The sequence below is a fragment of the Thermobia domestica genome, chromosome 18 (genome assembly GCF_964235325.1).
Source record: "Thermobia domestica chromosome 18, izTheDome1.hap1.1, whole genome shotgun sequence".
In the NCBI taxonomy this organism is placed as follows: Eukaryota; Metazoa; Arthropoda; class Insecta; order Zygentoma; family Lepismatidae; genus Thermobia; species Thermobia domestica.
In genome coordinates this window covers 153,374,612-153,399,603 of record NC_137471.1, presented here as the reverse complement: position 1 = coordinate 153,399,603, position 24,992 = coordinate 153,374,612, and the positions used below count along the sequence as shown (strand labels likewise).

General features: G+C 35.7%; 1 protein-coding gene across 4 annotated transcripts in view; it reads right to left on the bottom strand.

Moving 5' to 3' along the window:
* The window catches only part of LOC145674781 (uncharacterized), a 60,068-nt gene that overhangs the window by 20,173 nt on the left and 14,903 nt on the right, over positions 1 to 24,992 (bottom strand). For 2 of the 4 annotated variants that reach the window (XM_081744987.1, XM_081744985.1), the window contains 2 exons: positions 9,968 to 11,108; positions 6,786 to 6,952 (listed from right to left, as the gene is read on the bottom strand). In XM_081744987.1, coding sequence (XP_081601113.1) covers positions 6,786 to 6,857 — 72 coding nt within the window. In that variant the 5' untranslated portion in view covers positions 6,858 to 6,952; positions 9,968 to 11,108. The remainder of the gene's footprint in view (positions 1 to 6,785; positions 6,953 to 9,967; positions 11,109 to 24,992) is intronic. The other 2 variants (XM_081744988.1, XM_081744986.1) reach the window with 1 other exon arrangement.

Sequence of the window (24,992 nt, the reverse complement as noted above, 5' to 3'; positions counted from 1 at the left end):
CAAATGCGAAAATGCAATTGTTAACATAAACATTTTGTCCATCTGGTTGATACAGGTTACATTGCTTAATTCCATCTTCCGATGAACCGATCGCTCACTTTGAGATTTCATGTTAAGAAGACTGATGATAGTGGATCACAACTTACAAGCAACGTTGTTCAACATTAGTGAATTGAGATCGAAAATTTGAATGATTTTAAGTAAGTTTCAAGAAAATTTAATGTGACATAAAACATCTAAATTAAGAAGCAAGAATTGAATTTTTTCTGGCGATGTGAGTTTAGTAACGCTTCTCGGGTTATCAGACAGGTGAATGTGTTGACATCTGACGTTTCGAATGTCCTTTTCAGGAACAGGAAACAAACATTCAACAAAGCTATTTCTTGTAGCCACAACAACAGGCAATCAGAAGCCAGCATCTCCCTCAATCAATCATACGCCTCCATTCACAGCTCTGCCCCTAAATAGCCCCTATACATATATTCTCACGTCTCGGGACTCTTCATTACAATCCCCGAAAATGAATGCGATGTCTGCATTTGAAACGTCGGATGTCAATACCTTCACCCGGTTGACAGCCCGAGAAAACTTGCTAAAATCTGAATTTAGGTTTGGCGTTCACAATTATTGAAATATGCAATGACGGGTAAGTAATAAATATTCGTTCTCTGAAGTTAATACAAACGAAAGACATTCACAACGTATAGCCATCTGACTTGATTTATATTGTAAACAGTGCGGCGGATTTCATTATATATTTCATAATTACATTTTACAACCAATATCACATTCATTATTCAATTATAAAGAAGTTACAGTATTAAAAAAAAAAAAAAGCTTTGAAGGCATGTACAAAAGTAATAATCCAAGTGGCACAGACGACCCATTTAAAGTACCTTGGTGAAAAATACTCTGACCATGATCAGATTTATTTCGAATAAATAGAGAAACTTTTACAATAACTATTGACTTCTAAAAAAAAAAATTAAAAAATACGTAAATAATGCCATATAATCATATACATGGGTTTCAACAGATGCAAAGATCATAATGCCATTTACATCTAATTGATATCTCTCAAACCATTCCAGAGATATGACAAGAATTGGAAAAGTTTCAAACAATGATAAAAAAATTATGTAACAGCAAGAACTGGTTGTAACTATAACAAACAAAATTATTGGTGCAGTATTGCTGAAGCAAAGAAAGCTAGTAGTCATTCTAAAAAAATTCCAACAAATACGTCATTTTAAGCAGTATAGAAATCCCTATCTATTTTCTTCTTATCTTCGGAATGGTTTGAGATACCGAATTTCTTGTATACGAAAAAAGACGAACACTGACCACAGCACATATTAACTAATAAATAATTGCGTTAGAGTCTTGGCAAATTAACTTTGCCTTCATCAGACACATTACATCAAAAGGCAAACTTAATTTGCCGAAACTGTAACTCTATTATTTATTAATTTATACATGTTTGGTCAGAATTTGTCTTTTATTGTATACAAGAAGCTACAAAGCAAAAATGAGTGGTATTCAAACAGAATTTCTTTAAACTGTATTATTATTTTAAGTCCATTGAAACTAACTAAATGACTGTATGTGATACTTACTTTCGAATTTATTGAAATAAACCCTTTTGAAGAGTCAAATTTTCAAACCTTTGTCATTTTTCGTATTTTATTCGAAATATTTGAATCGTGACCATTGTATTCGACGTCAAGGTACTTTAAATATGCATTGCCTCGTTGATCTTCGTTATTCCTGTTGTCGGTACCAAACTTTAGATGTTTGTGATACTGTAGCGTCCTTTCTTTGTAATACAATGTAATAAATGTGAAATTGCACGAACTGTTAACATGTACGAATACTTACAAATTTAATGGAATAAATTGAAGAAGTGGAACTTGCCGAATTAATATGGCGCTGGACCACTTTTCCGGTAACAGCTTTTATGTGACGTGGAATGAGGTCACAGAAATCACGAATCGTACTAAGATGAAAAATACACCATTCCGCGCATTGTGCATCAGTTCAGTGAGAGAGGATAACGACAGAAATGCCCCGGATTCGTGTCCGGAGAACGAACCACGTATGCCCAATTATGTTTAGGTCTGGGAATTGTGCGGCCAGGGAATACTTTTCCGTGGAGCATATTTGAAAAATATATAGTACGTACGTATTCTAGGAGGCTCAAGTGGGCAGGTCATGTACCAAGAATGGAAGAAAGTGGGAACGCTTTCAAAGTTTTAACTGCAAGTCCAGTCGGGAAACAACCATTAAAAAGACCTATACGCAGATAGGAGGAAAATATTAAGATGGATACCGCAGAAGTAGGATCCCAAACTAGAAACTGAATCCAGTTGGCTAAGAACAGAAGTCAATGGAGAGCTTTTATGAACGTGGCATTGAACCTCTGGACTCCATAGGCCACAGAGTGAGTTAGTTTATATGTATTAAAATTTACAACACGGGGTGGATTTTATCTATTATTCCTAATGGATTGCAACTCCAAATAATAGGGTAAGTTCTGCTATTTGAAGATATATATACAGGGTGTCCCATAAGTCCGTTTACATAGGACATCTCGGTAACTATTGAAGATACAAAAATGATAAGAGAGCAATGTTGTTGGAAAGTATGTGTTTTCAATCTAAAATGTTGGAATTTTCGGAATTGGACTAACGGTTTGGGCTCTACATTGGTATAACGCCCAATAATAAAGAAAAATGCGACGTTGCCAGGTCTTTGTTGGACAACAATGAAGGTAAGTGCGTGTGGTTTGAAGCATCCTGGACCAAGGAGAATGGAAGCGACGGTCAAAATGAAATCAAAATGAATATAAGAAGGATCACACGCAACATCAATCCAAAGCAGTGGCGTCACCATCAAAAGGGGAGGGGGCAGGTACGAAAAAGAAAATAAATTGGATTTATTTACGACAAACGTATTATTTGCTTAATGATGTCAACGAGATGAGACAAGAGGACAAATGAATAAAATTAGAAAAAGCCTAAGCACCAACAACCAAAAACCAGTGGAAAATCTATAAACATGAGTTATCTGGATTTTGAGTTTTGGCACTTACGCCCTTTCTAATTTTATTCGTTTGTCCTCTTGTCTCATCTCATTGACATCACTAAGCAAGTAATGCCAGTTTGCCGTGAGTAAATCCAATTCAATTTCTTTTTCGTACCTGCCCCCTACCCTTTTGATGGTGACGCCACTGCTTTGGATTGACGTTGCGTGTGATCCTTTTTATATCCTTCATTTTGACCGTCCCTTCCATTCTCCTTGGTGCAGGATACTTCAAACCACACGCACTTACCTTCATTGTTGTCCAACAAAGACGTGGCAACGTCACATTTTTCTTTATTATTGGGCGTTATACCAGTGTAGAGCCCAAACCGTTGGTCCAATTCCGAAAATTCCAACATTTTAGACTGAAAACACATACTTTCCAACAACATTGCTCTCTTATCATTTTTTGTATTTTCAATAGTTACCGAGATAGCCTATGTAAACGGACGTATGGGACATCCTATATATATATATATATATATATGTTTTATTAAAATCAGACAAGTTTTCATGAAACCACGCTCCAGCTGTGCAAATGAGCCCAATACTATCCTGAAACATGACACCATTGCCTGGAAGTAATATCTGGATCATAGGATGTACATGGTTCTATTAATGGCGTCATGATTGCGTGGAATAATATGACGGTAAATATCAGTGCAGGACCCAGTAGAAACCAGGATACTGGAAAATACAGCATAACAGAACATTTGTCATGTTTTACAGTAGAAACACTGTTGATCATATGCTTCTCTGGGCGTTGATCACACATAAACAAGACCTGTGGCATGAAATAAGATGAATAATGACTCATGTGATCATATGACAGGTTTCCAGACATTAGCAGTTTATGTTCACATTTACGACATCATTAACGTTGTGGTCCCTTATGGTCTCTTATCAGTGGTTTTGTCCTCTTAACTCGACCCACTACATCCATGTAATGTAATTCACGGCGGACTGATTCTCAACGCAAGTCATGGAAAGCGTAGCTCGAATTTCGTTATCACTTGTACCACAGTCGTACCAAACTGCTCTGAGTGGCAGTCTGGTTTAATGCTCGGTGGAAACTGTCACTGAGAGTTTTCTTCTGACCATTGTTCCTCTTCGCCAATGTTGTTTCTCCGGGAGTTTTGTACGCTGTTATCACCTTAGAGTTTCCCTCGCGACACACCCAGTACATTTGCCACTTTCGTTATGCTCGCACCACATTTGTGAGAGTAAATATTTGCTCTGTTTCGAAATCATAGAGATCCCCATATCACCGTCTGCTCAGTTTACTGGACAATACCATTCAGCTACTCACGTAGCTGCTGTCCCTATTTTACCGTTGTCAACCAAACTATCTGAATTGTTTTCATCTACATGTGTTCCATTAAACTGTTACGTATATGTATGTTTAAAATATGTAATAATCTGATCTAATGCCATTGAAAATAATACAGTTCTATGGAGAGCTGGCAATGTTATTCATGTGGTATCATTTATTTCCCAATATTTGTATCGTAAAGAATTTGAGTAATTTTTATTTATTAGTTAATAGTCAATTCAAGACTAATGTTCCACTCTGTACATGAGATGGTATGAACATGAAATCATAAATTTGGGAAGTTATTTTGTATCCCAAATTAAAATTTAGAAAAGAAAACGGTTCGCATGAACATATGTAGTAAACCACACAGTTTTCACGCGAGATGCTGCTGAAAATGGAAGAAAAGGAACTTTGGAGTTGTTTGTCGCATATGATGACGGACATACGCTACAAATAGCTAACAATTCATGTAAGTATACTATGGTCAATAAATTATTTATATCTGTGAAATTCATTGCACGTCGACATAGTCAGCTCTTTAGTGTTATTATCTAGCCACGCATAGCATTATGCGTTAAATTTAATCCAATTGCAATATTCACTTCCCGACAACGAATTCCTGTTTCCTAATGGTTTCCTTCCTTTATTATTATTATTTCAACCCAACTTTATTTCAGAAACTTTCGCGGAACCCCTTGTGCAATCAATAGGCATGTTTACCTTTCTCACGTTTTCATCAGCCTCTCTCTCGAAAACTATGCGGCTTAGAACATATTTTCATAACATTTTTCCTTATTTTGGTGTGCAGTTCGTTAACATATATACACGAAATTCTGTACGATACAAATATCGACAGGGCAAACAGTTGGCGTTTTTTCTACCAAAGATCATTTTATTTTCCTTCTTGCTGGCAACCATATATAAAGGTATATAGTTCCCAACTATTAAAAAAAAAGTTGCTCTTAGCTTACATAATAGAAGAAGTACACTATGGACCTTTGAAATTTTTGATTTAAGATGTTTCAGTCTATTAGCATTTGATACACTGAAATAATTAGAAGAAAACAACTGATTAAATAAACTGTTTAAAATTCTTTCAAGTGTTTATCCTTCTTGCTACCAATCGTGCCATACATGATAAAAAAGGAAAAAAAAAAAACTTGCGAGGAAAGTGGCTACAGATTGTTTCGGTGCTAAACAGCTAATGCTATCTTAACTATCACGATTTGTGACGTCACCTTTCACCTATTTCCTTTCTTTAGACCGTCCAAACAATTTAGTAGTTGGTTGCTAGTTTCTGTGTTTTGCTTCTTATTTATGATTAGTTCTATTTTAGGTCAAATAGGCGAGAGTAGAATTCACGTAATATACTTTTTTTTTTTTTTTTTTTTACGTATTTGAGGTTCTGTGACATGTAGCGGTATAATGTAACGAAATATCTAAACGACGAAGATAGTCACTCGATTATGACATTCTGGCCATTCTTGATTACATAGTCACATCAAAGCGTACATGAGGAATATACGGATGATGATTTGAGCTGGGATACAACATAATTGGAACCCAGTGATACGTAAGATGAAAGAACAACAAAACAAACTTATTTGTTATAACAGCAATAGGTTTGTGTGCGAAGTACACAGCAAATGGTAGTGCACTAATGCCAATAGTAAACTTCTAACTAAAGAGATTTAAAATAATTAGATTTCCACACATCACATGAAATGTTATGATCCAAAAGATATATGGATTTCGAGATACCTTTTCTGTATCTCTTTCTATATACGTAAGTAATTTCAAACTTACTTCTTAAAATATAAGTACAGCTGTTTTTTATGTAATATAATTTAGAGAAAAATTAAATAGTGTGGTAAACAGTGTTCATTTCTAATAACATACATTTTTTTTCCTGGGATCATATTCACCCCATGGTTCTTCTAAAGTTTAAGTTTTTTCATGGTAGACCTACAAGAGCAGGATTAAAAGGAAGTTCTATGAAATCGAAATACGTTGATACCATTGATACTGGATAAAAAATGTTATTTTTTCATATTGTGAAACCGACAGACATCTTCAAATGAGGTGATGCATACAAGATTAATATTTTACCATAATCTTTGTGTTGTGCGTATTTTTCACACATTTTTACTGAATTAGAAGATATTTATCAACACTTCAAGCACGTACATGATGTAAAAGTTTATATTATTGTAGTCCTTACCTAGGTATGCATACTTTATTTTCATTCCTTTACCATTTTTAAAATTCGAAAGTATATATTGCAACTCCCTTCTCACCAATACTTACAACTGTTAAATTATCCGTATATAATCTCCCGGCATCGTATAATACGCCACTGTCAAATCAAAGTACAGAAAAAGGAAATTACCAGTTTCCTCACAATTTCTGGTTGAATATTCCTTTTCCTACACCATATTTTGACATTACGAAGAAATCCCATACGATTCAAAGTTGTGATATTCAGGTTATTGAAACCAATCCAAACACCTTCCACGTTTCTTCCATCACTTGTGAGATCAAAATAAATCTTCTCTCCTAAAACGACAGGAAACATATACTGAAGAAAATATTAGAACAAAAACTCGTACATAAAAATTAAAAAAAAAATAACTATAAAGGTAATTACAGACAAATTACAGTAAAGAAATAATATACCCACAATTTTCATCATTTCTAAAGAGATGCTATGAGTCTCCTGTTGCCTCATACCTTCTCGTCTATGCAACATAAAACACCAAGTATCAGTGCTCTGAGAGAACACGTTCAAGGAATACTTTGAAAAAGATCGTAGTCCATTGGAACATGGACATCGCCCAAAAAAGTAAAAGTTACGTAAATTATATTTACTTCTTTTATCGTAACTCTCTCCCAAGCCTCATGAAACAAAGTACCAAATTGTTCAACTGTCTTCAGCAGGTGATTTTGGCAAATGTTAGTCACTTGATACACGAGTACTTCGCCGCAGACAATAATTTACTGATGTCTACTTCTGAAAATGATACTTAAATATTAAAAATATAAATATATATCCACATATGAGTCATTTGATAAATAATGCATAACTTAGCAACATTGTGTACTGGATGATGCTATCACAATAAGCCTTGCGTCACTTGAACTTCAGTTCATTCGACAGCAAATATGTGACTCCGAGTTCTGTAGTGTAAGCATCATGACTGACAAATGTTAAAAATAGAAACTATAGATGTCGGTTACTGTGTCAATTGAAGAACAGAGGTCGTATACTAAGTTTAGATAGCGACAACTTGCAGAAATCCTCTGTGTTTTATGTGAGGACTGCAGTGACTTACCAGCGGACCTATATAGTTTATCGTTGCGTTGCTTGTTTTCGTAATGGTCGTGTAAGAGTGGAAAGCTCCAACTTCTGCTGTGGCGCAATTTTTTTTTTTCAGTAAAGTGCTTACCTACGCATTCTGGTCATCGTTTTTTTTTAATCAATTTTCTTCTTACTCCACATACAACAAGGTAATGATAACTACTGGATCATAACGGTATTAATACTACTACTAATTAATGCCACGAGACCCATAGATAGAAGATCTAATTACGATTGTGTATCATCATTGGCTTGAACTGGCATTGTTCAGCACCAGACTTTCCTCTGCTACTTTCAATTTAGAAGGAGAAAAGTATTGAACACGAAAGCTAGCAAAGGAGATAAAGATCCACAGTAAGATGGGCCCATATGTACTACTCATACATATTAGTTAATATTTCAGCGACTATTTAAAAAAAATACAAGGATCCTGGAATTTTTACTTCATCAGTATTGTATATTATCATTTAATTGTATCGATCTACTGAAGTAGAGCAGTACGTTTCATTTTTTTTTTTTTTTAACTGAATTATAAGGATTGGGGTCATGAATGTTTCCATGATAAAAATAGAATGGTTAATTTGGGTGAGATGTACGTATGTGTTAGACATATGTGATAAATGCAAGTCAAGTATGTTGAAAGGTTGGGAGAAGAGTATATAGTATAAATGTATAGTTAAATTAATAAGATGTGAGCAGGGTTTTCTGAAAACGAAAAATTAAATACTATTTTCTGTGTAACGAAGCATAATATTTCCTTTAAGTTAATGGCGATCAATAATAAATGAAAATAGATTATGACAGAAACAATGATGAAATGAACTTAGTGGAAAAAATAATGGGAACCCTGTAGGAAGTTCACAAACTGGTGATCTTAATTACGATACTACCATCTTCTAGATAGAACCAAGCATCCGTTATATCAAATGAACATTTTATTACTAAACCATAGTTCCCTTTCTTAAGTCCATTATTTCTATGTTTTCAAGTCTACCTAATCACTACAGCGAAATATGTTCATTAAAAATTCACTGATGAGATATGCATATCATGTTATATATTCGTTGGCAATAGAAACTTTATTCGCATTGAAGAAACTTCGGAATTATCTTAAACTAGAAATACAAATCGCTGAGCAAAGCAACTTTCTTTCTTTCTTTTTTTTTTTTTTAAATAATAAATGTGTAATAGTTTCACCATTTAACTGAACATATTGGCTTCATCACACACTGACGCAGCCTGACATCTGATGAAGCCAATATGTTCACTTAGTTACACAATTATTATTTTTAAAAAACGTTGCTTTGTTCAGACATTTGTATTTCTAGTTATTTAAGATAGCAAAGCTAGTATGAACAAATTACTTCCGAATTATGCTACTTCCCTGTATCTATATCTATATCTATCTATCTATCTATCTATCTATCTATCTATCTATCTATCTATATATATATATATATATATACAATAGTTAAAGCATCGGGCGTCGCACAACAAAAGTAAGTTCATGGAAAATGATTGAAACTTTGACTCCCTTTTATCTCTTTAGAACGTGCATCTGAGTCGAAATGAAAAATAAAAAACATGTTCACCCTAGTTTAACTCCATTTAAAGATTCATACATAACAGAGACACGGTATGGCATTACGTAACTGGCATAAATTATTATTTTTTTCAGGATAGGTATTTCTACAAAAGTGCCATGATGAAACACCCGGCTCGAGCGAAGTGCTATGAAACTTTAATTTTGAGTATGGAGAAAAAAAAATGTAAATTGCCCATCTATTGCCTTAGGGGGATTTTTTTTTTTTAGAACGGTGGGGCACGGGTTACCTTATAGGAGGTTTATATATCAATTTTTGCCCTTATAATTTGAGGAGTTCGTGAGACACACTATTATTTATGTAAATTTTGATCGAACTCCCTTGTGGCTAAGCAGTTAGAGTACGCACTTTTGGTGTTGGAGACCTGGAATTGATTCTCGGAAGACGTTCATGTGGTTCAGATCCTACATTAAGCTGTAAGACCACGTGTCATGTAGCCTCGCTGCTGAAAAGGACACTAAGCTGGAAATTAAATCAAATTTTGAACCCTCTCTTTAATATGTGAACCTCAATTAAATTATACATAGCCTACGGTGTCCTCCCTAAAATTACCTATTTGCATAAAAAAATAAATATTCAGCTTTATATATAAAATTATGCATAACTCACCTGAAGAAAGCAAAGACGTTAATTTGATGTCGGTGTTCGGTATTGGAATTCCAAAAATTTTGAACTGATTACGTGTGAAATGAAATACGCGGGAAAAGGCACAAAACACTCCTTCTTCTTCGGTTACTTCCGTCAACTTAGCCTGATTTTGTTCCGGCGGACTCCGTTGTCGTTCTGTAGGTTCTTTACTACTTGTAAGAATTCCACCCGACACAATAGGTGAAGTGCTAAATTCTCCCTTTTCTATAAATGTATCCAAAAACTTCTCCACTTCTTGGTTTATTTCAGGACTCCATGTGCATACGATATGTAACTGGCGACATTTCCAATTTTCAGTTGGACCAAACCCGATAATCCAAGATTCGACCCAATCTCCCAATTCCAACTCTTTATTTCTATGCCCTCATTCACGCGAGTACACTGAACCTTTGCTGATTTGGAACGCAGAATCAAAAGTGGCAACATATACTTCGTAGGTCTTCTTTCTCACTGCATACACAACACTTGGCACACTGCGTACTGGCAAAATCCCGTGGTAACTGTTTCTAGAAACATTCGATATTACTTTCTGCGGTTGTTTTGCAAGGGTCAAACGTGTGTTGAAAAGCGTTAAATATTTTTCCTTACAAAATTCAGGATCCCAATACACCTCCAAAGGAACGAAATAATCTGTGGACATTCGAACAAATAATGCTCGTACGATTACAAAATCACTGCAGCTCAAAAGAATTGAGTCAGACAAGTTCTGAACTTTATACACCACAGACTCATTAAATGGCTCCAGTCTGATAACGATTACTTCCGGAGAAATACTAATCACATACCCGAGAATGTCTACAATCGGTTCTGGTAAATTCAATTTTGTCTCAGATTTACACCATAAATCTGTGATGTAGAACTTCTCATCGAATGGGTAATAATTCACTTCTGGCAGCTTCCATACGCTTATCAGAACTTCTGTTGGAGGTGAAAGGGTACGATCTAGGTGTTTATGACAAAGTTTAGGCTTGAAAATTGAACAGAATGTTTTACTTTCCCACTGAAATGATACAATTATGCCATTTACCTCCTTGCTCACAGCCACGGCTTCAAGGACTTCAATGTATCTAGGCAATGAAGTTGTACCCATGTCTCCAGACACCTAAGATAAAGAAAAGAAGATTTTAGCTCCATGAAAACTACAAATATACCTATGTTACTTAAGTACAGTGAGAGAAGTTAAAGAGAGTTTGGTTAACAGCCAAAATAGCATTTTAGTTTAATTTTCGGTTATTGTGTTCATTGTTCGTTCCAAAAGGAGTTCGTGACCCGAGCAGCAGGGCCTGCCTTAGAAGGTGGAAAGTTGAATTGGGAACAGTACTGAGTTCCCTCCTTTCTTTCAGCCATCTTGTGCAAAGGTCTACTGTATTATATATATATATATAATGAACTTTATTTCTCTAGAAAACAATTAAAATATACGTTTAAGAAGTTTATACGAGTTAATAGATCAGATAGATGTAAGCTACATTTTAATATAAATCTCCATAATAGAAGCGTGAAATGATTTATTAAAAATAAATTTTAAAAAAACGGTGAATTGATGAATGAAACTAAGTTTTGATCAGTTTCAACTTGGAAAAGATCACTTTGCTAGATGGTATGCGTGTATTTTTTTCCTTTTCTCTCACCTAATCTGGTGAACACTTTTTTCCTCCTCTATTTGTATACAGCTGCTATAATGTGCTTTCGCGGAAGGAGAGCCGTTACTGAGAGAATGAAATAACCGAGGGAAGCACAAACGATTCGTTACCAAAACCTCATTCTTGGTTGACTTCAACTACACGCCGTAGGAAATGTGTGATAGTCTTAATAAATACATACAAGGCATTCACAAAATCGAATAATTTTACAAACGTTATCGTAGAATATATATATGTAAATCAGGAGGGAAGGCGATAAGTTGCCCTATGCATTTGCGAATGCTTTTAAATTCAAGTACTGGGGATGATTGTGAAGACTCAAAATTGATTTGTGTCATATTGAATCAAATCTTATACATAATTGATACAAATTTATCATGGTAGAAGTATTTCAAATTGCTGGATACGTCTACCCAATATTATGAGGACTTAATACGCCACTCATTCTTGAATGATTTTAAGCAAACGCAGGAGGATGTAGGAAAGCCTTAAAGAAATATATATATATATATATATATATATATATATATATATATATATATATATATATATATATAATTATATTAAAATTGAATTATTTTCTACGAAAGTTACCGTGGAATATTTTAAAGAAATCGACCGGTATCATTTCTTTATTCTTCACTAATATTAACTCCATAGTAGTAGGAGTGGCTTTATATCTAGCCGAGTCAGCAAATTTTTTTTAAAGGTCAGGGGTCAATGATCTACGGGTATCTAGGACCATCTACTCTAAATTTTGGCAGAGATACTTAACTTTGGGGATCAAAGGTCAAGGCCCACTTCTGAAAGAAGGGTGTGTGCCCAGGGCCACGGCCCAAAGCTGGATAGAACTATGACCCCACCTTACGTTATCTCGTTTTCTTTCATGGGCATAAAATTACCAAAAATTATAAATTTCGTAGGTTTTCTAGGAGGACTATCTAATTTGGGGGTCAAAGATTAAGGTCAATTTTTGACAGGAGTGTCTGTGTCCAGGGACACAGTCCAGGGCTGTATACGACGATCTAGGGTACCTTGACACACCTTAGCATCATCTCATTCCCTTTCACAGGTAAAACGATAAAAAATATAAATTTTGGAAGTTTTTGACACAGAGTAAGGAGAGGTACAGTGTGTCCCACAAAAGATGAATATTTACATTAAAAGATCGGAACTCTAATCTAAAAAGTCAACGAGAATTTTGATAGACAGGGGTATGAGTGAGCACGGAGTTCAGTGTACACTAATAGACATTGGCCTCCGAACCTAATATTCCGTCAGGATTAACCACATAGCATCATCAATAACGACTGAAATGAGCGTGAGCGAATCGTTATCAGACTGCAGAGCAATTGTACATTTTATGATCCGATGAATCGCAATACTGCCTTCATCACATCGATGATCTAGTCAGAATCCGTTCTCTTCCATGAAAACAGCTGCTCGAAACGTGTAGAGCAGAATGACAGCCCGATGGTGGCTCAATTACAATTTTTAAAAAATCATATGTTCATCCATGGACCCACTAATGCGTGTGGGGGCAACATTACGGCTTGTAGCTATCGGCAGCTCACTGCTGAGCACGTACATCCATTCATATCCACGATATCTTGAGCCAGGAATGGCATTTTACAGAGGACAACACACCTTTCCATAAGGAAAACCTTGTGCTACACTGGGTAGATCAGCAGAGTGGTGAATTTTAGTAACCGTAATGGCCACCAAATTAATCTGATCTGAACTCAGTTGAACATCTGTGAGATGTCATTGAAGTCAGATTCGAGCTCGCCTACCCCCTCCGCGGAATTTCTTTAAGTGACCTGAGTACACGGATGTGATGTGTCATGTTTCTAACCACCTACCAAGATTTCATTGTTTCCATGCCAACCGCATTGGTTAGGGATGGGCACGAGTCGAGTTTCGAGCCGAGTCAAAAGTAGTTTTCTCGAGTCGAGTTACTGTTTTTGACATCGAGTTTCGAGTCGAGTCGAGTTTGATACATGGCTCGCTCGTTTAGCTCATTTTGAAATCATGGCCTGATTAAACTGGAAAGCGAAAGCCAAGAGAAATGTAAGCCGTAATGTGGAATACTTTTAGTGTTGCTCACGAGAGGGGACACTGCTTACATCTCACCTCGTCTCGATAACGAGACAACAATAGATTTTTTAAAATAAAAAGACAGCCTCAAATGTCGTGAGCACATATATATGTATATACTGTAGCTTTTACCATCAAGGCTGAGACCTGCACGGTCGTATTTCTGAACCTAAGCAGAAGCCCAACCCGGGTAGTGATGCCAACGGGCTCGGCTCGATTCAACTGAGCAAACAGCTCGAGCCGGCTCGGTTGGGATGAGCCATCGACTCGGCTCAATTGAGCCGATGGCCTGACCCGGCTTGTTCGGGATGAGCCACCGAATCGGTTCGGTTCGGCTCAGGCGAGCCATCGGTTTTTGCCGTCTCGGTTAGGTGAGGTGTTGACTCGGCTCGGCTCGATAGTAGATGAGCTGTAAGCCGAACCACTCGATCCGTTGACAACCCTGAACCCGGGCCGAGCACCGCGGTGATTCAGATAACTGCTAACTCCAGAACAGAAAAATAACAGGGTTGCCGGGTTATTCTAAGATGGATATAGGCCTATACATGATGTGTCTCATGTAACCCCTCTTTAATCAAATTGATGTCGGTATCAATTTATCTCCTGGTACACACTTTTATGCTATAGCCGTGTTGAAGAAGCTCTCACGTTATGAATACTGGTAATTAATTAATACGTAAAATTTACCATATTTTCCAATATTTTCCAATATATATCGAATTACCCCCTCCAACCATAATTATCAACAATTAATCTCCTTGTCTTTATATTTGTGACTGTATAGCTGCGTTGAAATGGCTCTCATTATGAATGATTATTAAAAGGAATAATTTAAAATTGATCACTTTTCTGAATATCTTATCATGGGCTATATGAAGAAATTACTAATTTTTCAGTATTAACATATTGCTTTATTAGTCTGTTTTTCTGTCAGCATCAATCATTATAAGGAATTCTAGGGACAAAAGAAATCATACTTAACTTTAAATTATCTTCCTAATACTCTTTAGTAATATTCCTATATTGTCTTTAGCTGTATAATTTTCCTATGGTATTTTTAAATTCCTAATATTTGGAATTTCTTGCGAGAAGAATAATCGTCATTTATTATTATTATTATTATTATTTTTATTATTATTATTATTACCAATATTTGCAAAAAGCCTATTCCGTATAACAATGTTGTTATTTGTATAATATGGGCAGCTTGTGGAAAGATAATTGTATGCCACATTTTCTGACATTCGAGTAAGTATGAAAATAAAGTTCATCATTCCTATGCAATTCGATACAATGACACATACCAAACAAGTTTATCTTGTGGTTTAATACCAATCCAGTCCACCTAATAACTTAATTTTACCAGAAGTGACAATTATCATTATGTTCGCTAAATCCACCGGTAAAAATTAAATGAAATCTTCAAGTTAGGCTAAAGGAGACGGTGATGATGAGAGATGAGTGAAATGGAGAAAGTGGAAGGAAACGGGAGAACCCCAAGAAAACCCATGAGCAAGTTTTGTCCACCACAAAGTCTACACGGCGCGAGCTGGGATCGAACCAGGGACTCCAAGCACCGGAGGTGAACGCTCTACCACTGAGCTACCGCGCTCCCCACATATCATGGTAAATAAAGTGCTGACTTCGCTTCTTTATATTTCGTATGGCCGGAAATTCTTTTATCTTATTCATTGGAGGCAAACGTTCTTACAGATTTAGACTGGATTACAACTGAGCACGTGTGGTTTATTGTTCAACAGCCCTACAACTATGCAAGTAAACAAGTTACCACCAAACGGAATCTGTAATCAGAGGTCCCTACAGAGATTCAGACTTTTCTTTACTGAATAGTTTTAAGCTCTTTCCTTTTTTATAGTAGGTAATAAAAATAAGAGAACAATATTACTTTTCTGCGGCAGTGTGTCATTTATCTGAGCAAAGCTATGGTAGTCAAAATTTGCAGACACTCCTCAAATAACCGGAAGAATCCCACAGCTATTTACAAAGGCAATCGGGAAAACAAGTTCATTTACCTGCTTTCACGAAATACTTACATGTGTGACACTTTGCGTGCTGAAATTATTATTATTATTATTATTATTATTATTATTATTATTATTATTATTATATTATTATTATTAATAGCGAATATCTACAATATATTATAATTATTAATACTTTATCTTATTTCTGACAGCAGTGTTACATACATAATTTTGTCTTCTTCAATCACAAGCCACTGTTGTGCTTATCCGATTTAAATCTCTCCTCCGTATCGTTCTACCTATTTGCTCAGTAAAGTACTACTAGACTAATATTCATTCACAACAATTCTTTGATCAAATTTGTTTTGTATATACCCACATTCATGTCCAGTTCCATCTAAAGAAACTAGCGTAAAAACAATTTTGATCCCGAGTGTTATAGTAGTGTATGATTTAATTTCGGATATATGAAGTCCCATAAATATGCAAATTACATATGGGCCATTAAAATTAGTGCAATATGCATTGGGCCGCGGAGAACTTTGCATTTGAATCAATTTTACACGAATCTCGAGAAAACCCTTCGCGAATATAGCATAGATTGTGTCTTAGAGTTACTCATATACAGATCATGACAATAGTCTAGGAGACGAAGTTTGTATCTGTCTCGTATCGAAAAAGTATCGTGAAAGTGGTGGTCTCTTAGGAAGTGTATATGTACCTGGAAACGTATGACTTCATGCCCACCATCAGCCATCTTTTGCAGAATTAAGTGAACGAGAGATATTTATTTATTTCTTACTAAGCTACCAGATACAATCTTAAGAGGCCATTTTACACTGGAGCACTCAACCATTTAACAATAATAACAACATTGGGAAAGGAAGTAGGAGGACGGCGGTCAGGGTCTGTATTTTGAGGTACCATCTCAACATTGACCTGGCGTAACTGAGGAAAATCCTGGAAAACCTGTCAGGATACTGAACTTTGGATTCTAGCATGGGACCTTCCGATTGCGAACCAAAAACGCTGTAATAATAATACATCTTTGAGTTTTACGTCCTACTCTTATGTCGGCTAGGCAAGAGGAGAGGGGGATGAAAAATGAATGAAATGTTGGAATGAAGAAAGTGGGAGGAAATGGGCGAGCCCCGAGGAAACCCATGCACACGGTATTCATCCATCACAAAGTTCATTTGGCGGAAGCAGGGATGGAACCCGGGACCCCATGCACCAGAGGTGAACGCTCTACCAATGACACGGCGGCCCTTATTATAATAATAATAATAATAATAATAATAAGTTGTAGTAGTAGTAGTATTAGTAGTGTCATTAATAATAATTTTATTGTGTAGGTATGATACTTGAAGAGAGTACTTGAACTACACACACGATTCGGCTCGACTCGACTCGAAACTCGAACCAAATTCGAGTCCGGTTGGAGGAAATTTTTCAAGCCAAGTTCTCGAGTCGAGTTCAAAGATGTCTGTTTCGAGTCGAGTCGAGTTTCAAAAAAAACTCGCTCGTGCCCATCCCTAGCATTGGTGCTGTTCTACTAGCTAAAGTTGGACATACCATATATTAGGTAGATTGAAATAATATTTGGCTGGTCAGGGTATATTTGAAGCATACTGTTGCAGATGGTTAAGTTCTTACATAATTCTGAGGATTAAGTTACCATGTCCATATTGACAAAATAGTTATCAAATTCTTTTCCAGAAGGTTCACCGGTTTCAAAAGTGTTAGCAGGATCCATAAGTTTTGGTGAGTTTATATATATTAATTGTAAATATCTTATGTGTTAATTTATTTTAAATCGTGCCGTTTCTGCAAGGAAAGTTTGACATATGTTAATAATATGTGTAATTTCTTACATATGAGCAAACAGCGACAGACTAGATGGAACATCTAAAGTAAAAAATTTGTGCTGTAGTACGTGGAGAGGTCCTTTCGACATTTCTGCGGGGAGGTCCATGCTTTTTAGTTACGATGCTCTGTCTTAGGTATATTACAGTTCTTGGAGACGATGGCAGGACTTGTCATGCTAGAGAGAGGACACTAACGGGTTTTATGTATATATTTAAGGCACACTTAGTAAGTAAAGCGAGAGATGAGTAAATGGTGGAATTATTCACTGGCGTGAGCTTTTGTTAATGCTTTTTTGTAAAGGAATGTTTATGAAATTTGTGGGTAATAGTAGGAGCAACTAGAGGAAACTTGGAAGTATCGGTTTCCGATTCTGAGGATCAATTACGCTTCTCGCAGAAAAAATTCAGTTTTATATGATTGATTCACAGATGGTTCCACTTCCCCTCTGTTAGTCATAGACACATACAGTGTCATATCATCATATCATGCTGTTAGTAATCATTCAATTGATTGTGACCTGACTGCCAACCTAAATATAATGGAGAGAATTGTAGGAAAGTTGTTATTCAGGATTCTTCCTCTAATATTCAATGAAACTAACGAAATGATCACAAATTAGTTACATGTACCAGTATCTTCTTCTCCTTTGGTTACAGCTCGCAATGCTCCTTCGGAAGTTAAAGATAACAATGATAATTCACATTTAAAGGCTAAGTAGTAGTCATCAAAAGAAACCTGGAAGACTTATGAAGAAGTTAGGTTTGATATGCAAGTTTTAACTTCTCGAGTAGAAAAAATGAAAACTAGATGAGACAGGAAGTATGTGCTGAATCACAAACTTGGACAACCGCATTGATGAGGTCAGTTCAGTACAAGTAAACCATGAAACTCAAATTCAAAATTTAGAAACTGATATTAATAAAAATAGTACAGCTATAGATTTTCATGAAATTAATCTACAGAGTACATCAAGATCATTGCAAGAATAAAGCAGTCCTATGCATTCTTTGGGAAACTACTGAGTCTTTCTTAGTTCTTTTGGATAGTCGTAATCACTAGCTTGATAAAGGAGTTGAGTTGATTTTAGTTTAGCGTCCCTTTCAGCAGTGAGGCTATATGAGACGTGGACCTACTGCATAACGTGGAATCCGAACAACATGAGCTCCCGCCGGGAATCGAATCCGGGTCTCCCACGCCAAAGGCGCGTACGCTAACCGCTTAGCCACGGAGGACCTTAGCTTGATAAATGAGTCAGTGTCTTGCAATAGAGGTTTGACTTCCTTATGATAATAGTACCGAAGTTGTCACTAATCGATTACGTTGTTGTATTCAATCTGTTACGCGTTGAAGTTCCAGCAGTGCTAATGAAACGACTGAGAAGGAAATTCCCTTTAAGCAAACACTTAGTTTAAACGCTAATAAATAAAAAATCGTATAAATAACATGAATTACTCTAAAAGTAACGCTCTCCTTAGTATGAGTTTGCCCAATATAGTTACTTATTCTTGTGACAAAAGCTACAACGGTATTTTTATCCGGTCCCTATCTAAACATCAATCCTTTTATTACCTATTCTATGGGAATGATTTACACGCATAACGTATCTTTGATTTATTGCTCTAGTGGTCTTAGTTACCAAATGACGTTCAATGTTGGAAATATACAGGGTGTTTAAAAATAACACATTTTGAGAAGTGGAAGATAAGAAAATGTATAGACCAACCTGGGCGCACAAATGCTTACTTTCGGAGTTACAGGCTGCCGAAAATATGAAAAAAAATAACTTTAAATTCCATAGCTCCTATACTATGAGACCCACTGTGGTCAGATGAAGACTTCAATTAGGAACTAGTATGTGCCCTGTCCATATATCTATATTCAGAATCCTGCGGTATTTTATATAGTTAGTGAGAACTTCAAATTATATGCCTGTAGCCAAACTCCCTCTATAACATAGTTACGCGGATGCCTTAGGATCCTTAAATATGAATTTTTGGATAGAGCACGTAATAGTTCTTAAGTAAGTGTTGACCCGACTATGGTAGGTCCCATGCGTTTGGAAATATGGACCTTAAAAATTCATTTTTTTGCAGCCTACAACTCCGAATGGAAACATTTTTGCACCCAGGTTGGTCTATAATTTTTGCCTTATCTTGGTATCAGAAATCATCTTCTTAACGTTGTCGGTGTTGTTTTGAAACACCCTGTATACTATTTTTGTCATTGTTGGTGCTCCTGTCACTACTAATATTGTTCGTCAATTAGATCATTGCATTTCTGGAATGCCAATGTCCTCGATATCCACCAGTGTTCTTTATACAGCATTTACAGTAATACCTCCTTCGAGATCTATTGGAAATGCTGTTCGTACATCAATATCTTTTCCTGATATTCATATGGGTAAAACTTTGACTTCAGTATCGTTCATGAGTGATCACAATATCAATTTTCCATTTAATTACGTTCTAAGCCTAATACTAATATACGATGAACGTTTCAAATGCAAGATTCTTAAAGATTTCCCCATGTTTTCTTGAGGTCGCCTTGGCGCAGCCCATTTCTTTCTACAAAGTTTCCAATGTTGTGGCGATATGTTGCACCTAACTGACGATGAGAAGCGTAAGGTTATCCAAAGTTGTTTGTTAGGTAAAGCAAGAGCTTGGATGTAATTTTTATCGTCGGAACAAAAACGCAAAATGAATTCATTGACGCCTTTAAGAAACAATGCTGCTCTACAAAATAGAACGATACCAGAAGTATAATCAATCTTTGATAAAAAAATATTTTTCTGTCTTAAAGTTTACGTGGTTTTTGAGACCTACTATAACGTAAAGAACAAGCCCAGCTCTTCTGAATTATTTGAATTAGTTGCTGAAAATTTAACACAATAGGATACTTGTTTCCTCTATATGGGCCTAATCGCAAATGACTAAGACCTGGTGAAAAAATCTCATTGTTAACGAATGGATTAGCAGCACCTTCCGAATTTTGAAAAAGGAACTGTAGAAGCGTAGATTTGCAAGGCAAGCTAAAGTGCGAAAAGAAAGCAGTGAAAACGTGGATAGTATTTCAACAGAGTAAAAATTTACTTTTAACAATTCTAATAGAAGTAATAATATTTAATATAATAATTATCGAGTAACTATATTACCTGTATACTATTTTTGTCATTGTTGGTGCTCCTGTCACTACTAATGTTGTTCGTCAATTAGATCATTGCGTTTCTGGAATGCCAATGTCCTCGATATCCACCAGTGTTCTTTATACAGCATTTACAGTAATACCTCCTTCGAGATCTATTGGAAATGCTGTTCGTACATCAATATCTTTTCCTGATATTCATATGGGTAAAACTTTGACTTCAGTATCGTTCATGAGTGATCACAATATCAATTTTCCATTTAATTACGTTCTAAGCCTAATACTAATATACGATGAACGTTCAAATGCAAGATTCTTAAAGATTTCCCCATGTTTTCTTGAGGTCGCCTTGGCGCAGCCCATTTCTTTCTACAAAGTTTCCAATGTTGTGGCGATATGTTGCACCTAACTGACGATGAGAAGCGTAAGGTTATCCAAAGTTGTTTGTTAGGTAAAGCAAGAGCTTGGATGTAATTTTTATCGTCGGAACAAAAACGCAAAATGAATTCATTGACGCCTTTAAGAAACAATGCTGCTCTACAAAATAGAACGATACCAGAAGTACAATCAATCTTTGATAAAAAATATTTTTCTGTCTTAAAGTTTACGTGGTTTTTGAGACCTATTATAACGTAAAGAACAAGCCCAGCTCTTCTGAATTATTTGAATTAGTTGCTGAAAATTTAACACAATAGGATACTTGTTTCCTCTATATGGGCCTAATCGCAAATGACTAAGACCTGGTGAAAAAATCTCATTGTTAACGAATGGATTAGCAGTGTTAACGAATGGATTAGCAGCACCTTCCGAATTTTGAAAAAGGAACTGTAGAAGCGTAGATTTGCAAGGCAAGCTAAAGGTGCGAAAAGAAAGCAGTGAAAACGTGGATAGTATTTCAACAGAGTAAAAATTTACTTTTAACAATTCTAATAGAAGTAATAATATTTAATATAATAATTATCGAGTAACTACAATAGAAATTGTAATTAGTGAAATAAGCCAGCCGTAGCTGTTGGTGACTGTTTCAAAACTAGAATAATTTTTAAATATTTCTTGTGCACAACTATGTAACTGATATTAGAATGAGTGTATGTGTGTTGATCTAGAACCCAGTGTAATCGAAGAAATATAAAGTTAAATTTCTTCTCAACACACTTTAGATCACGTCACTAAAGAAAAAGCTTCTATTTATTCTTAAAATACCCCTTCCTATTTTTGAAAATCCCCACAGGATGTAGGTGTGCGGTTGTAAAAGTTTCAGCTTTCAGATGAAGTGGGTTGTTGGGCCTTAGTCTATTTCACATGCAATCCAACCTGAAATCGCAAACCGTCGGAATGGGATACGTTTAAGAATTGTTAAAGAACAACCATCATAATTCATTGGGTTCGGTAAGTTTGTGGTTGGGTAAGGTCCGTGTTAGACCTAAGTGCTTTAAATCAAACAAGTGATTTCTTCTAAGATTTAGACAGAAAGTACTTTAGACATTTTAAGAGTAGCAAAAGCTAGCCGTTTCAACCCAATTGATTTTTCTGCTGGGTATTATGCTATTGGCCTAAATCCTTCTCCGTACTATTGTACTAGCTTTCTAACAGTGGCGCCTGTATGTCATTCCTTTGCTTTTGATGGGTTTAAAAATTCACCTGCTATTTTTCCAAAATGTGATGTATTTCTATTTTAGCAAAACAATTAGGGTGATCGCTATTGTATTATTGTACAATTTATTTGGAAATAACGTGTGAAATTTTCACTGAAGCTTTTTTTCCTTAACTTCCGTAAGTGTCAATTTGTAGAAAATGAAATGTACTTTCTTGGGCATCATTGGTTCCCAAATTAAAGTGGACCTTAGATATAATTAAATTTACTGTTTCTCTGTTCCTAGTACAAGGAAAACCCTGAGAGCGTTTTTAAGTTTGGCTAATTGGAGAAAGTTATAGGTAATTTTCCCTCTTTGTCAGCCCCTTTATACGACTTACTGAAAACCAATCGTAAGTTTCATAACATTTACTTTAATTGACAATTTCTATAACGTTCATGAGATATCCAATCAACCTCCAGCCTCAGAGAAGAATGATTTCTCATTGTCTTTGTACATCTTTTCGGATTCTAGTGTCGGGTATGTGTTGGGTTGAAGAACCACAGGCAATTGCATATGCAAATCGAAGGATAAAATCTCATCAAATGTCGCTCAATCTAATCAACATTTTAACTCAAAGATTTGTCAATCTTGTTTAAGAATAATTCGGCAGTTTAAAAGGAGAATCTACTGAACTTCATTTTCTTGCTCTTTCCCTCAAGAGAAGCGAGCTCTTAAACAGATACACTGTAATTTAAAGGAAGCAATTTATCATTACTTCTGTATTTAAAACATTCCAACGACTATATATTTCTACATTGTATTATTTTCGTAGTAAGATTGTATGTAGTAAGATACGTATACATAACAATTACATGCATACTTTTGAAGATTTAGTGAACATGTCCTTCTATTTATCTTATTCAAATTAACATTCTATTTGTGTTAATACTCTCTCTATATCTATCTATCTATATATATATATATATATATATATAGGATGGCCCATTTTAATCTCTCCACAGAGTAAAACGGTTGAACATAAACGAACCAAACAAAAATAGGAAAGCCATGGAGCAAATAGAATGGTGTTGTCGCGATACCACCCAGGGCCGCCCTTTAAAGGAGCCGAAGGCCCAACTTTAGAATTTTAAATAGAAACATGGCGCGAGTAATACCTTGTTTGATAGATTTTTAAAACCTAAAAAGCGTTGCGGCAAAAGATTGTTCATATGGGTCACCATTTTCAAAATGACAAGACATGGTACCTGTATCAGATAAACCGTCCAATACCACTAATATGAAAACGGTCGAAGATAACAAAGGATGAACAGAATAAAGCTCATGTAGAAAATCACAGAGGGTATTTACCATTTCATGGCTCGAAAATGTTGCAACAGATATGATGATGATTAGAGTAAAAGTGCCATAATGCAGAGAAAATCTAATTTCTAGAAAATCATCGTTTTAACGTCCTCCATAAGTTGTTGAAGCGGGTCGGGAAGGAACGGTGAAATTGCAAATTAGAAACTTAGTCTTTGCAAATTGTATCTACACAACAAAATTATCTGAAATGTGCTTTTATAAGAGACAGATGTTTTAATGGAAAAAAGTATGTAAATTTCGTCTTAAATGGTACCTTCCGTTTCGATTGCAGACAATGATTTGTTCAAAAATGAATTATCTAAAATGTGAAACCAATTTGTCGAACAAAGCAATTTTAGAATAATGTGTACAAACGTTGATTTTGCTTTAAAGTCGTCTGCACAATATTGGTTCATTATACTACTAATCACTTGTACACCCAAGTGTTTCAGAAAAAACACACATATTGCAAGTGAAAGTGGGATTCTCATTTGAGAATTTACCATTCATTCCCACTTCACCCACTTACGCAGGGAGATCGGAAAGATAATTTTCTAACAATTATATTTCCCATTTAGCATTATGTCACTTATACTTTAATCTTTTTCTCCGTTGGATTATTCTCGAGGTGTGGAATGATAAATACAAACTGTGATTTCCTATACGAGTTTTATCATATTCATTTATCTCCAACCGTTATCATGTTAGTGGTACTGGACGTTTTGTATGATACAGGCACCATGTCTTGATGGCCATTATGAAAACGGTGACCCATATGAACAATTTTTTTTGCCACAACGCTGTTTAGTGTATGAAGATCTATCGAACGAGGTATTTCTTGACCGATATTTTCGTTTAAAATTTATAAGTTGGGTCTGGCCCCTCATGAAAAAGGGCTCTGGGGGCACCGCGACGACAACATTAGTTTTTCCTCATGGCCTTCCTATTTGAGTTTTTTGTTTGGTTCATTTGTGTTCACCCGTTTTCATATTAGTGTTACTCGACGTTTTCTGATACGGTAACATATCTTGGAGGCCATTTTGAATACGGCGACCGATATGAAAAATCTTTTGCCACATCACGTTTGTTTTTAAAGGTCTATCGAACGTGGCAATACTCATTCCATTTAAAAGTTTAAAGTTGGGCACCAGGCTTCCTCGAAGAGCGGCCCTGGGTGGCACCGCGATATCACCATTCGATTTGCTCTATGTTATTTCCTATTTGAGCTTTTGTTTGATTCATTTACGCTCAACCGTTTTCGAGATACTTCCGTGGAAAGATTAAAATGGGCCGCCCTATATATACATATATA